The 14,897-nt window shown below is 37.3% G+C and overlaps 1 protein-coding gene across 1 annotated transcript in view; it reads right to left on the bottom strand.

The window, feature by feature from the left end:
• Positions 1-7,078: 7,078 nt before the first annotated feature.
• The window catches only part of NEGR1 (neuronal growth regulator 1), a 216,606-nt gene continuing 208,787 nt past the window's right edge, over positions 7,079-14,897 (bottom strand). Inside the window, exon 6 of the mRNA XM_039483111.1 lies at positions 7,079-8,582. Coding sequence (XP_039339045.1) covers positions 8,458-8,582 — 125 coding nt within the window. The 3' untranslated portion in view covers positions 7,079-8,457. The remainder of the gene's footprint in view (positions 8,583-14,897) is intronic.

Genomic DNA, 14,897 nt, shown 5'->3' with positions numbered 1-14,897 from the left:
TTTATTCAGGTGCCTAATTTTCGATACCCGACTTTGGAAATGATGGCACATATTTTTCACCTCTAATAGTGCCACCTGACAACTATTATATTGTAGGCCAAACCCTCCTCACATGAATGGAACCTGATTCATTGAGGTCAGTCAGGACCCAATCACGCTCCCATTAAAATCAATGCCAAACATGCATTGACTTCAATGGGAGCAGGAGCAGGCCATGAGTGAGTCAGGTGAACTGTATTTGGCTCTCTACATATGTTGTCACCATTAGAATTGGTCAGAAAACAAAGGGAGGGAATTGTGAAAAATGTCACTTCTAATTTTTTGCCAAAATTGTGCCTTCATTAACATTTTCCAACCTGCTTTAGTCACCACAAAGACCTGAATACTTGTAACAACAACACAACACTGATTTACAGCTAAACAACACTTTATGGATAAAACAGCTTCTCTGGGATTCTCCTGTTTTCATGCCTACAGGATGGTTTCATTACATCTTAAAAATAATAATCAAGCTTTTTGCTCACCTGTGGTTTAAGCATGTCTGCTTGATTAACTGTGGCATAAGATACTATTTATGGAAATGTCTTAGAATAAAACTTCAGAAGAATGTGTCAACTATGCCGTGTAATTTTTTGTTATTATTTTAAATTATCCTGAACTCCACACGGCTGGCTTGCAAGCTTATTTTCCAGATCACTGAGAGAATTTTTGACAGACACCAGCTAAAGCAGCTTAAAATCAAAGGCATCACTTTCTAAAGGAGTATCTAGAGAAGAGCCATTGACCACATTTTTCTTAGGTCACTGCTCAAGTGTGTTTTAGGCAGGATGTCAGGTCACAGAACTAGCATAATCCAGTTTATTTTTCTATTCCAACTGAGCAAATGGGTAAAAAGACTCAACAGAGTTATACAGTGTGGTTAAAGGCAATTTAAACATGTTCAAATGCAATTTACATTCTTTAATTTTTAACACATTAGCTTCATTTATAGGCAGAATATTTTGGAAAACAAGCCCCGTTGCTTTACTAAACTCAAAGTCTCTTCAGTTTTAAAGACATTTCCAGTTGATGGGGGGAAGGGAATGTACAGTGGCTTACCCTAAAGATAACTTTTTTCTAAACGTAAAAAGGTCAAAATTAATGAAGGGAATAGTGAATTCAAAGTTCCATAGTGGAACATCCCAGTGCTTTTAGCAAATCACTTGAAATGAGGGAGGAAAACCAGTCCTTTTAACATTTTACAGCTTTTGTAGCCTAATGAACCATGCTACCTCCTGTAGTTTCTATCAAGTTGGAATTTTTACAAGAAACTGTCTCATTAGCATTAAGTGGAGGCAGACTAGCCAACTTTTACCGTAGCTTCCCGGAATGTTTTACCTCTCTCATTTGTATTTAGCTGATGAAGTATCGCCACCTCAAGTGATACCTCAAAAATGTTAAGTACATCTAAATGACTAGTATCTTGGAAATTAAATTATTTTTCCTGAAGATTTTATACTGGGGGAGGAGGGGCAAGACATAATCACAAAACTGGAAAAGGGATCGGTCCCCCCCCTTTCCACAATTGGAAATATATAAAAAGGCAAAATCAGTGTTATCTTAAGTCCCTACAGTTTATTCTCACTTGAGAGTCACATTTAAGTAGATGCCTTTAAGGTTAATGGGAGCTGTGCACTTATGACTGTAATGGGTTTGTTAAGTGGGACGCTTATGTTATTGTACGTATTTCACATCTTATAATGTGTAAATTGTGTTTTGCTTTTGGTTGGAAATTAATAAAGAGGATAGATGTTCATTAGGGAAAAACAGACTGCTTAGCCCTCTGGACACTGAATATAATGTATACATATTACAGGCATTTATTTAGCTGGCAGGCTGCAAAAAGGCAATGCAAAAATATTCCAACGAGATAATGAATATTCACATTTAAAACATTTCGGGGGAGGTTCATGTGGCCTTATTGGAATTAACTTTACAATACTGTCTTCTTTCCTGTCTTTACATTCTCTGTTTTGCCGCAGAAATGTAATCTATTTGACTTTGTGTGCTTTCAGTTTTACCAGGTTTCATAGTTCCCAAAGAAGGTGAATAAAAAAAAATATGAATAGCTGAACATTGATTGCAAGTAGAATTACAGTCTCTATATTATTTATCATTTTTGTTTACATTTCTATTTAAAGTTCTTCAAGATTAAGGGCCAAATTCTCTGGTTGGGCGGAACTGTGCTCAGAGCAAGATAAAAGTGAAAGGCGACCTTATGTCACCCTTACATTTACCCCACAATGGAGATGGTTCCTGGCATAACTTAGAGCAATCCCCAAGAGGCCATTCCAGCAGCCAAGGATAGCTGGGGTATTAGAATGCTCCTGTGCCAGGGATGGGATAATGGATGGTGCAGAGCGGCTCAAAATTATTCTACATCCCTCAGCAATTCCCCTTCCAATGGGAATCCTCAAAGGCCGGATCCAACAGCTTTATGGTTTCTTTGTGCCATTGGAGAGGTATAAAATAATCATAGGAGGGCTGAGAATCTGGCCTCAAATCTTGTTTTAAAATATAGATTTACATGTGGTCCAATCGAAACATGGGAGAGCTGAGCTTCTAATATATTTTAAAATCTAACTTAGGGCATCCTGAGTTTAGTTGTGATTCATCTCTGGTTTATCGGAAGTGTAAAATGAATATGTTGATATCTAAATTTTAGAGCAGAAGTTCATAAAGTAGAGAAGCCTTCAAACTCTAGAAATTAGGCATATGGTTAACAGAAAGTAGATGTGATAGGGTAAGAACAAATATGCAAATAGTAATTAGTGCTCAGCGGTGATGGTGACTTGGGGAAATGTGACATAAATTTTGGCAGCAGATCTCAAGTAGATCCATTCAGAAGAAAAGTTGTGCTGTGCAGAGGGCAAAACCTACATAAACTAAAAAGCTTGGGGATAGTTATGTGGCTTGGAGGTGGGAACATTTCCACAACTCTCCACCAGCAATAATCCATCTATCCACCTCTAGCTAGGGCACACAATCTCAGGAAATTACGACCATCCTAGAGCACTATGCAGCCTCACAAAAGACTGAGAGAAGCCAACTCTGGCCTAAGAACCATTTTTTTGAATCATTAAAATATTTCTCTTTGCAACATGAGCCATATCTCCCCCCTACCCCAGATTCTGTTGAGGTATAGTTTGGGATGTCCTGTCATCCCTTCATCCCAGGCACTATTTTATAATTGGGGAAAGGAGTAATCTGTAGGCAATGTGCTCACTCCTGTTGTCAGAATTCAGTCAGACCACACTTCCTCTCCACAGATCTTCCCCAGCAGGCTCAATGTCCATCAACAAAGGGAATGCCCACCTGATATAAGGGCATCTGAGGATGCACTGAGCATGCTCAGTACATTTTCAACCCCTCTGAATGCCACATAAATGGAGATAGATGGGCTACGTCAGCTGATTGGATATTACCTCACCTAGCATCATGAGGCTGTTACCTGGGAGAGAGTTCTCCTTCAGAACAGAAAGCAGCTTTAATGAGGCATGTAGAGCTTCTTTAGGTCAGCAGCTAAGCTGGTGCTTTTTGCTGCCTAGGCCTTTAGGAAATGTGGTACTGTATTTAACACTGTGCCCTATTCTGAGATTGTTATAATACCTACAGTAGGCTCAATACTAGGTACAACAATATGATGAGTTAGTCAGTTCTCTAAGGGTTTCAGGACAAACTGTTTTCTAAAGCTTAAATTCTGCTCTCACATATTCATGCACTTAGGCCAGTGCAAGCTGCATGTGGCCCTAAGGATTTTAGAAAGCCACTGTCAATGATGGTACAATGCTGTGAATGAGTGAAGGCTTCCAGAAGCTGGGAAGTAGGGCCAGCTGGGACTTCTGCAAGCAGTAAGTATAGTCCTGCCTTATCTCCTTACAGCCAGACACCTTCCTTACGCCTGGCTGCACTCCTGATATGACTATCTTTCCTCACAATTGCCAGAAACTCCTGGAATAATTTGTGTCCCCAGCTATTTTTTCTTAACCCAACTCTCAGGCCAGCAATCAGAAGGAAGTGATCAGTGTGTATCTGAGAGAGTAGGGGATGGAGCTGAGCAAGAAGGCAGAAAGAGAATAGGATGTCCTCTACCCTAGAAGGCTTGGGAGGTGGAAGAAATGTTACTGTGTTGGGGAAGAACAGGGAAATAGGGCCAGCTGGAGGGGGCTCCTGTGAGAGGGATAGAGAGAAGAAAAATTCAAAATGAGCATACCTATAAAAATCTTTACATATGCCCTTGCATTAACGTATCCTACCACCCTATTCACAGCATTTCCTTTAGTAAGTATAGGGAATTCTGTAATATTTACTTGCAAACAGAAAAGTTTCAGTGGCAACCACCAAACTCCTTGTCATTTTCTCAGTTCAAAAATTGCTGAGAGCAAGTTTATTTGTCTGCAATTCAGAAGGTCAGAGTGTCAGGATAGAGTTTCATCCTAACTTTTCCTTCCCTCACGTATGTTAGTTTGTGCAAGAACTTTAAAATTATTTAATACTTTTAAAAAAGAACTGAGCATGTTTTTTTTAAGAAACAAAATCTTCCATGGCAGATTGTGAAATATGGATTATTTACCTCCAAACTGGAAGAGCAAGATCCAATCTTAGAAGTAAATGCATATTTAGGCTTTAAGGCATATAGATTTTCCAGGTAAATACATATTTTGGTATACACACTCTTTAATACACAGTTATGTGGGGTAAGCAGATATTTTGGTAGGCATAACGTTTACCATTATTTTGCTAGAGTGCTAACTCTGAAAATGTGCAAAAGAGCAGCTTTCACTGGTAATGTCTTCAATACTCCTGTCTCTTAGAAACAGCAGATTTTCTAAATATATATAGAAAAGTTAAAAAAGCTGTCTAGTTATGAAGAATACACTTTCCTGCCAAGTTATAAACCCTTGAGAAACTGTGTTTGTATTAGAAATTCTGAGACATCCTTAAATTCAATATTAGTAAAGAATCACGATCAGCAACACTATAATTACAGCACCATTGCCCATATATGTCATCAGTGCAATGGTAGTTAATAGACCTGAGTTATTGCACATTCAAGAACTTATGGAATTACAAACTTTAGTAATTCAAGTGCGGGACAACAGTTTTAGCATAAGAAATGTTGTACTGCTTGGAGCAAATCCATTTATTTTCTATATTTTTTCATGCTGGGATAAATATAATAATAATTGATTAAAAAATCTGAACAGTAAGGGGTATCAATTGGATGAGCATAGAATATATCATGAAAGTATCAGCTAGAAAGCAAGTATACGCCAGAGATTAAAAGATCAATTTTGTAAAATGCTACTGTATTTAATTTGCAACAGTCCGCACAGTCCATGTTGAAAGAATGTCTCGATAAGTCCCAAAATGTACAATTATCAGGTTACCACATGGAACAGATTAACCTAAGACGCAAGTAACTTTATTTGACCAATATTGAGTTGGACCCCAACCCTGCAAAAACTTAGGAACGTGCTTAACTTTATGTACTGCGAGTAGTTTCTTTGGGACTACTCAGTGCATGAAGTTAAGCATATGCATAACCCTTTGCACAAATGGAACCTTAGATGGTCAGATATTCATAAACACCCTGTGAGAGACCAATCCTACAAACATTTAGTGACCGACACAGTGTTAATGTGAGTGGCCCCAGTACTTATGCGCAGGGTTGGTCTCTTAAATTTGCACACACAAACTATCACTTTTGAACATGCAGAGCCGATAGATACCTAGTTTGCAGAAGCAAATGTTGTGCCCACAAATGTGGATTTTTGCATGCTACAAACTGTCTCACAAAAATTGCAAGTGCAAATTCAGAGGCTAGGTTGAAAATTTGGCCTATGTTTTCCAGTGGCTTTATTGGCAAGAATATTCTCATGATGCAAAAAAGTAAATACTTCATTTTTTCATATTTAATAAAAATGTTTCCATACTCTATTCTGCTGCCAGAATCCTCACATTCCATGTGTCAGTAATCATGAAAAAAAACAATTAGCCTAAATATAGAATTTGGTCCAGCTACAGTATAGAAACAATTCCTAATTCATGTGAGAAAAGGCATCTGAGTTATACATCTCCTTGAGCTGTTTCTTTCTTCATAAAACTGTACTCACATGTAATACTTTCTGCAGCACCATTTTTTCTAATGAATGGATTCTAGAGCTTAGCACTTTAAAGCTGCAATACAAGAGTGATCAGAATGTCAGGATAGTGTACAGGATGGTTCGTACTGTTTTATACACTGCTTCCTCAACTAATAAAATGTCATCATGTTATTCAAGGTTTTAAAAAAATGCCATATTTATGAAAACAGAACCTGCTTAATGCACAAATTTGAGAAGAATAGAAATATTCTAATCTATTACTGAACACAAACTGCGTGATTCAATACATTTTATTGCCCTATTATGGAGTCAGTGTATTCTTTTTATACTCCTTATCTAAGCGTCGTTTAGTAATTACAACATATTTGCTGCATATTTTGTTTATATATTAGTAATGGGGCAGTTGATCAAGGTACTAAAGAAATTCATAATTTGAATTTTAAAAAATAGGATATTTGCAAAATGAATTTGAAAGTGCTGAATATGTACAGTACCCAGCTAGCTAGTTATGGAGCTTAACACAGTACTAAAAATGACTGAGTAGGCGTGTGTCTGAGCGAAATTTTTGTGGCAGTGATACTAAAAAAGTAGCCAAAATAGCAATATGGTGTTCAGTGACAATCTTCTTTTGATATAAATAACTCCAACTTTCACATGGCAACAGTCTTTTTATTATTTACTGTGGTTTTATATGTTGAACAAGTGACTGGATAATTTTATATTGTAATTAATGTTTTAATTAGAAATTCTTATCACCAGTGGCTCTTCTATATGGGCCCAATCCAATTCCATTGAAGAAGGTGTGTTTCTTTGTACTGACTACAATGGGTGATGGCCTGGACCATATATGGTCAACTTTCATAATGAGTCAAATTTTTAAAGGGACCTTGCTTCAGCCTCCAGTTTTGCAAGGATCCAATCAGTTACTCAGGAAAAACTTCTCTTGAACTCAATGCAATATGTGGGGACTGCAAGAGTCATTTATGAAAGGTGAAATTAATTGTTATGGTAAGATATTCATACATCTTAGCAGTGCTTTAATGAAATTCTGGCAATTAAGATGTAATGTGACAGCATTTGTAAGGTGCACCAAAATATAGTTATTAGAGCCACTTGTTTTTAACTATATCTATATTAAATGTATGTTCAATGCTTCCTATGTTCTCAGCTATCTGAGATTTAAAAACATTTGCAATGAAAGTATCATTGCTAAGTTAGCTGATCAGTACAACTCCAGTGCAAGAACATCAATTCATGTAGTACTGGCCAATAATAAAAAAAGGACTGTCACCACCTCACATATACAGTCTTTTAAGAGTTCTGACTTAGAGCAATGAAAGGGAAAAGTGCTACATTCACAAGAAGTCTCTTAAGAGAGTTGTGCTGTATTTTATACCAGGAAAACTTGTTTTACAAACAAAATCTACAAATTAACTACACTAGAGGGAAAAAATAAGGGAAATATACCTGTGCTATTTTTGATTGACTGGTTAAAAAATACCATGTAGTCTAGTTGTTGTGAGCAAAGTTTGGAGCAGTTCCATTACCCCACTGGAGGTGGAAGAGAAGGTATTCTTTTTAGCCAATAGCATCTTTGTCCTCAACTGGAGATTAGGTATGCTTGAATTTACATGTTGTCATTTACCAGTACACATTCCAGAATTGTTGGAGAGGAAGAGAAAAGTAGTATTTTATGGAGGCACACTTATGCTGAATATACAGGGCGGGGTGGGGAAGCAGAATCGCTTTATGCAGTCATATTACAAGGCTCATTCTTGAAACCTGAATATCATGCTAGAAGAAAATCTAGATATGTGTTATATTTTGAAGAAATGTTTTGAAGGCAATATTATTTGATTTTTTAAAATAAAAATGCTTCTGAATAAATGTGGATAGAATCATATTTAAAGAGGGAACTGAATACTTGTATTGCAGCCTTAAAGAATCACATTTTCACTGCAATAATTTTTTTTGTAAACTACAGTCTGCAACCCAGCAGACCATGACTGAATGCTTTTGAAAACTTGTAGATTACAAACATGAAATCACAATTAATATCCTCTAAAAGTAATTTCAGAGCTTTCACGTCTTAAAAAAGGACAATGTGTACTGCTTCACAAGGTAATGCAGCTAATCAAAAAAAGGAGTAGAATTAAAGTATTTACATAATGAGCAATTCTACAGAAGGCGATCATCCCCATGTAAGCACTGCTGATTATATCCCACGCTGCTTTTAACAAACTCTACCAGATTGGCTCCAGTCATCAGCACTTTCAGAGAATCCTTAAAAGCCTTTCATGGTTCTTTATATTTATTGTAGAATGATGTTCTTCAGGTAGAATATGCTGGTGAAAGAGGATAGTGTCAACACAAGGTACCAGCAGGAGAACAGAACTTCAGCACCACCGGTAATTCCATACTGGGCTGTACTTGGAGCTGGAAAGAAAAGAATAAATGTTAAGTAAATATTTCTATTCCCCATCCCCAATTCTTTTATTTTACAGCAATTTGGAAATCTTTGCATTTTTCTTTTTGTCTCAGGAGTGCTCAATATGAAACTAGAAGATAACTGGAAAATGCAGCTGAAAGATAGAAAGACATACTACAAAATAAGACTTATAGTGTCTATTCTTTCATCTTACCTAGAACAATAAATAATTATTACCATTAACATGTTCAAATGTGGATGCCTAAAATTAGGCAATTACATCCCCGCTTAGACACCTGAATCAATGACCTGATGTTCAGATGTGCTAAGCACCAAGGTTCCCATTGAAGTCAATGGAAGTTGCGGGTGCTCAGCACTGCTGAAGATCAGATCATTGACTCAGGCTCATTGACTTGATATGGATTTAGGTACCTAACTTTAGACACCAAAGTTTGACAATTTTGTCTGGCTAAGAGGTCCATGTCTATTTTCACTCTCTTTAAAAAGGGTTCTGTTTTACCTTTTCTTAATGCAAACATATATTGCAATCCCCCATTTTAACATCTCAGTGAATATTATAGTTATAATAATACATACAAATAGAATAAAGAAATACAATAGTATATTAAAAGGAACAAATAAGATGAAAGTTGAGTTGAGAACCACTGGAAAGTCTGATTTAATAATCAATATGGTCTGAATTCTGCCCTCAGATTTGCACCCACATCTATTACTGAAATCAACTGAAAATGCACTTGTGAATCTCAGTGCAGAATCTGGGCCATTCAATAAGTGCTCATTTTCAAGACTGGGCAAACACTGACAACTCGATTTCTCATAGTTTCAACAGTGCCAAAGTGCAGACCAGAATTTTATGATATGGGCTTTTACTAGCTTCTAACACAATACTGTCTATGATCTTAATTCTGCATTCTGAATGTAACCAGAACTCCCAGTCAAGTCAAAGGCAGTTTTATATGCACAAGCAGTGAAGGACTCAGCCTTTGGACATATCTATAAAATGCAAAGCTGAAAAGGAAATTACAGTTTACTAAAAGACTTATGTTACCTTACATCACATCTTGGTACAGTCTCTGATTCAGGAAAGCTTCCCTAATTACTTACATCTGAAGAAGTGGGTATTCACCCACGAAAGCTCATGCTGCAGAACGTCTGTTAGTCTATAAGGTGCCACAGGATTCTTTGTTGCCTAATTAGGACAACTTTTAAGCATGTGAATTTTAAGTCAATGGATCTTAAGCACTTGAATAAAGTTAAACATGCTTAAGTGATGTCCTGAAGTGATGGATTTAAGCATGTTCTTAAATGTTTTCCAGAACCAGAGCCATAATTATTCCCTTATTACCATACACCCATGCTAAATTATCCCTTGTTTCAATCAGATGATATTTCTTTTAAAGGAGAGTAGCAATCTAAGTATGAAATCTTGCATTTTGATATGCCTACGACTAATTATTCTCTTAGATAAAACCCCAGAATCTCAAAATTTTGAAAAAAAAAAGCAGTGATACTAAGTATTCCTACAGCTGTGCTTGTAGCACTGAAGTGAATTTTTCTCCAGATGTCCACATGCAAATACTCAGGTTTGTTTTCTATTTTTATAAGTACTGTTTATTTTAAACTGAACACAATAAAGTGAAACAAACAAAAAGAATGTGAAACTGTATTAAAACTGAGAAAAGGTCAAGAATATTTGGAGGCAAGGGCCTGATCCTACATTATTAGACACTAAATGGTCTTACAAATTACTATTATACAAATCAAGGCTCTTTGAGTCCCCTGAGCCTGAATATTCATGTTGTTATTTAATTTTTTTTGGTTTTTTTTTCAAGGTGTGCCCGTTTTCACTGACTCAATCTCTCTTTTAACTTATTTACTCCTTATTTATGAAAAAGAGAGTCATTTTCACAGAGGAGAAAGTTAATAACTACTAGTTTACTCAACTTTATGTGGGGCAGACAGAAAACTTACATTTTTGGCTTTATGGTCTTAACTATTGCTGGATTCTAAACTCTTTTGTGGCCTCAGGTCCCATGATCTTTAGTTATGCCTAAATTCTACTCCTTGGCCTAGCAAAAGGGTCTTGGAATCCCAATCCTGGTGTTGCTGGATAGTTATGAGAAAATAAAGAAAAGGTAATATACTCCATTTTAATTTTCTTATGCATAGCTATTTTTTCACATCATTAGAGGTGTATGTTTCATGCTAAGTTTTGGGGAATGTAATGGAGAAGTTACAGTAACAATGTTACAAATCATGAAGTCTCTAAATAGGTTCATGAAAAACATATTTTATTGCATAATTTGATTATTTATCTACTGTCTATGCCCCCTCCACTTCCCTTTAACAGTCCTCCTTACGTCCTAGGCTGCTTTCCTCCCACTCCCCCCCCACTAACATCTTAGGGTCAGATTCTGATCCTCTTACTCATACAGTAACTCCTCACTTAACGTCCTCCCACTTAACATGGTTTCAAAGTTACCTTGTTTAAAGTTGTGCAATGCTCCATTATAACGTCGTTTGGCTGCCTGCTCTGTCCACTGCTTGTAAGATTCTGTGGAAGAGCGGCGACTTTACAAGGGACCATTGCACAAGTTTCTCTTCTCTGCCTCCTCCCCCTCCCTCCCAGCGCTTCCCCCACTGCCAAATAGCTGTTTGGCGGCACTTACGACTTTCTGGGAGGGAGAGGGAGGAGTGGGAAAGCGCTGCTTCTCTGCTCCTCCCCCCTCCCTCCCTCCCAGAAAGTCCTAAGCGCAAAGGGCTGGGAGGGAGGGGCAGGAGCGGGGAAGCACCGGGTCACCACTTCTCCTCCTCCCTCCCAGAAAGTCCTAAGCGCTGCCAAACAGCTGTTTAGTGGCACTTAGGACTTTGGGGGTGGGGAAGAAGCGGGGATGCGGCTGCTCCGGAGAGGAGGTGGAGTGAGGGTGGGAAGAGGTGGGCCTGAAGCATCCCCGGCAAAGTCAGCACCTGTTCTTCTCCAGGGAAGCTGCTGCTGCTGCTGCTGCTGCTGCTGCGAAGGTGCTTCCTAGCATCCTTGCCTGCAGCGGGCTGTGCCTGTGTGGGGCAAGCCGGGGCACTTCCAAACCACAGTACAGTACAGTACCATACAATATATAATGCCTTTTGTCTGCCCCCCCAAAATGTCCTTGGAACCTAACCCCCTGCATTTACATTACATCTTATGGGAAAATAGGATTAGTTTAACATTGTTTCACTTAAAGTTGCGTTTTTCGGGACCATAATTACAACGGTAAGTGAGGAGTTACTGTATTGGGTAGTGCCTTACCTCACAAACAGCCCTATTTGTAGTGTATTCAACATGTTGTGTACTATTCAACATGAGTAAAGGTATTAGAATCTGAGCTGTAAAGTTTTACAGGATACCTTGCTGCCATTTCTTTACCTTTAACCTGGTACTGCACAAGTGGACTAATGCCTGGGAATCTACAGTAAGTTCACCTCTAGATTTCTTGTGCTTCTATAAGTGTATTGTAGATCTGCTCTCTTCTAGCTTCCTGTACAGGCCTACAGATTGTTTTCTTCATTCCATTCACCTTTCCACTCTCTCACTCAACATCTTGAAGGTAAATATTCCAAAGTTTAAACATCAGATTTTAAAAAAACCCTCCATGACAGTCATGAGAAATCATCATTGCTATGAAACAAGATTCCTGTATTAGGACTGTGTCACATACTATTAAACTGAACTGATATTACAAAAATTAAAAATTCAATAACTGGATCAAAGCTGAAATTCCTGTACAGCAATTACAAATTATTCACAAAAACATATACATGTGCTTACATATGGAGCCCCAGTGAAAATTAATTTAGTGGTTTCATCCTTCATTTTAAAGGACATTTATCCATCTGAGATCACTATGTGCTTCATTGAGGTAGCAGTTTTGGTCTCAGGATATTAAAGAGGTAAGGTGGGTGAGGTTATAATTTTTATTGGACTAACTTCTGTTGGTGAGAGAAACAAGCTTTGAGCTTACAGAGCTCTGCGTAAGCGCCACCAAATGAAGTTGGTTCAATAAAAGATATTACTTCTCCACTATGTGCTTCAACAGAACTGAGCAATCTCTGCTCAGAAGCAGAGCACTGCAGCAGAAGTGCTGCAGGTTGGATTTAAAGTACATTGCTATCACTACGTGGAGAACCTTGTTCATCGTGCCTAGCATGACATGAATTCATGTGTAGAAGGCCAACAAAAGGCATATACATCCCTTAAGCTATCGTCTAAGTGGGACTAAGTTGCGTACAGGACTTGAGCTAGTCCTCTGCTTAGGCTGAATTTTACCTCTGAGTTCTAGGTACTGTTGTTCCTGCAAGTTCATGAGCACAAAACCAATCTACTTTCAAGTACATATGCTGCAACAATGCAACCTGTAAAAAGTAAAGTCAGATATTTTTCTTATCTAGTCCCGCACCTGTAAATATCACCGACTGTATTACAGCATCATTGTTTTTGTTTCTGCTACACTAACACTACTGACTAATGCATGCCTGACACTTTGTTGTATTTATTAAATAATGAATTGAACTAATTGGTGAGGTATTAGATTGTACTTCCTACTCGAGTGTTTGATGCCTCTCCCACTTAACACTAAAATGCTCTTGCTACAGCTCCAGTCTTTCCTTCAGCACTGTAATGCTATACCTGGTTGTCCTACTCACATCCAGTTATGACTTTGCTCAAGAAAGAAGTATCCCTTGTACAGGATATCTCCTAAAGATTTCAGTGATATATTCAAAGGTTATGCCACTGACATCATGGTTGCAAAAAAGGTTCTCAGATTTATTTTTCAAATAGACCATCCTGTAATCTTTTCCATTTAGCCAGTTTCTGCAAGGAATCTAAGGCATTTATGAATTGGTGATTTGGAATGCCTTAAAAAGATTTTCTTAGCTGTCAAAATTCCAATTCCTCAAATAATTTTTTTATTATTATTACTGGCTTTTCCATGGCATTAATTTTATAGAATCTGAATATCTCACAAGCAATCAATTCTTCCTACAACAGGGGGTGTGAGGCTGGGAAACATTATCATTCCCATTTTACAGACAGAGAATGCAGGCAAAAAAGGGAATTAATTCTTCATTCCAGAAAAAAATTATTCTCCCAAGTTATATGGGAAGTCTGCTGGGATCAGAAGAGAAATTCTCATGTTCTAGTTTGGTGCCTTAACAAGACCATCCATCCTCTCATCATCATTTATTAATCACGGAATCTTGGAAGCTTCACACAGAATGCACAATTCTGGTTAAAAAAATTAGTTATCTAGTGGGAGGGTTAAATTTTCAAAAGTGACTTTGAGCACTTAAGAACCTCAGTCCTATTGAATTCCATGAAATGTAGGTTCTTAAGTGTCTATGTCATCACTTTAGAAAATGGGACTTGAGCTCCTAAGTCACTTAGATAATTTTGAAAACTTAACCCATAGTCTCTACTTTTCTTAAAATTACAGTAAAACTCTCACCACATAAGTACTTAAACCATTTTATCCCAGTCAAATTATATGTCAATATAATCTGAATAGTTTTATGCATAGTGTCAGGGGATACTAGTAATGATGGTCAATGTGTTTCTGTGATTGAAAAGGCCATCCGGGTGCTAAACTACTGTAGGCTAGATAAACAAATTTGCCTCATTGTTGTCTCAAAAACTGAAGATACAGAAACTAGTCTCAAAGGTTTTCATTCAAACTTGGAAGAGCAGTAAATTGAATTTTTTCAAAGGAAGAAGGAATTTTAATTGATACAATTAATAGCTGAGATGAAGACTTGAAATTATACAAAATGAATGCGGGTATTCACAGAGAAAAAGAATACTAAAGAACAAATAGGGAATACTATCATAAATGTATATTTTGGATCAATTTTTCCCTCATAAAATTAAGAACAAAAGTTAAAAATCTTTTGAGCGATGTAATCATTTAGAGACACATTTACAAAATATCACATTGTGTTTTAGTTCCTTTAGGCAGTGGTGTGGGATTATAGGAAAATCATTTCAGCACAGATAAATGTAATGGTGATAGCTCATGAAAAACTCAACTGGTAACAAGCGGTAAACTGAAAATAATAGCTGTGCTAAGTCTTATTGTAATTAACTTATTAACTCATCCTATGTATTTTTTGTGTGGACTTTGTCTTTGTTTCTGCATAAAATTTTCATCTTTATATCAGAGTTGACCCACGTAGGCGAGGGTGAAGAAAAACTAAGATATAGCAATATTTCACCTGCTATATATATATTTGTTTTGTTTTGGTGACAAGGTAGTTAGACTAATAACTGA

Source organism: Mauremys reevesii, linkage group 8, assembly GCF_016161935.1.
Source record: "Mauremys reevesii isolate NIE-2019 linkage group 8, ASM1616193v1, whole genome shotgun sequence".
NCBI classification, from domain to species: domain Eukaryota; kingdom Metazoa; phylum Chordata; order Testudines; family Geoemydidae; genus Mauremys; species Mauremys reevesii.
The sequence above is the reverse complement of the archived record's forward strand: the minus strand, read 5'-3'. Positions and strand labels throughout refer to the sequence as shown.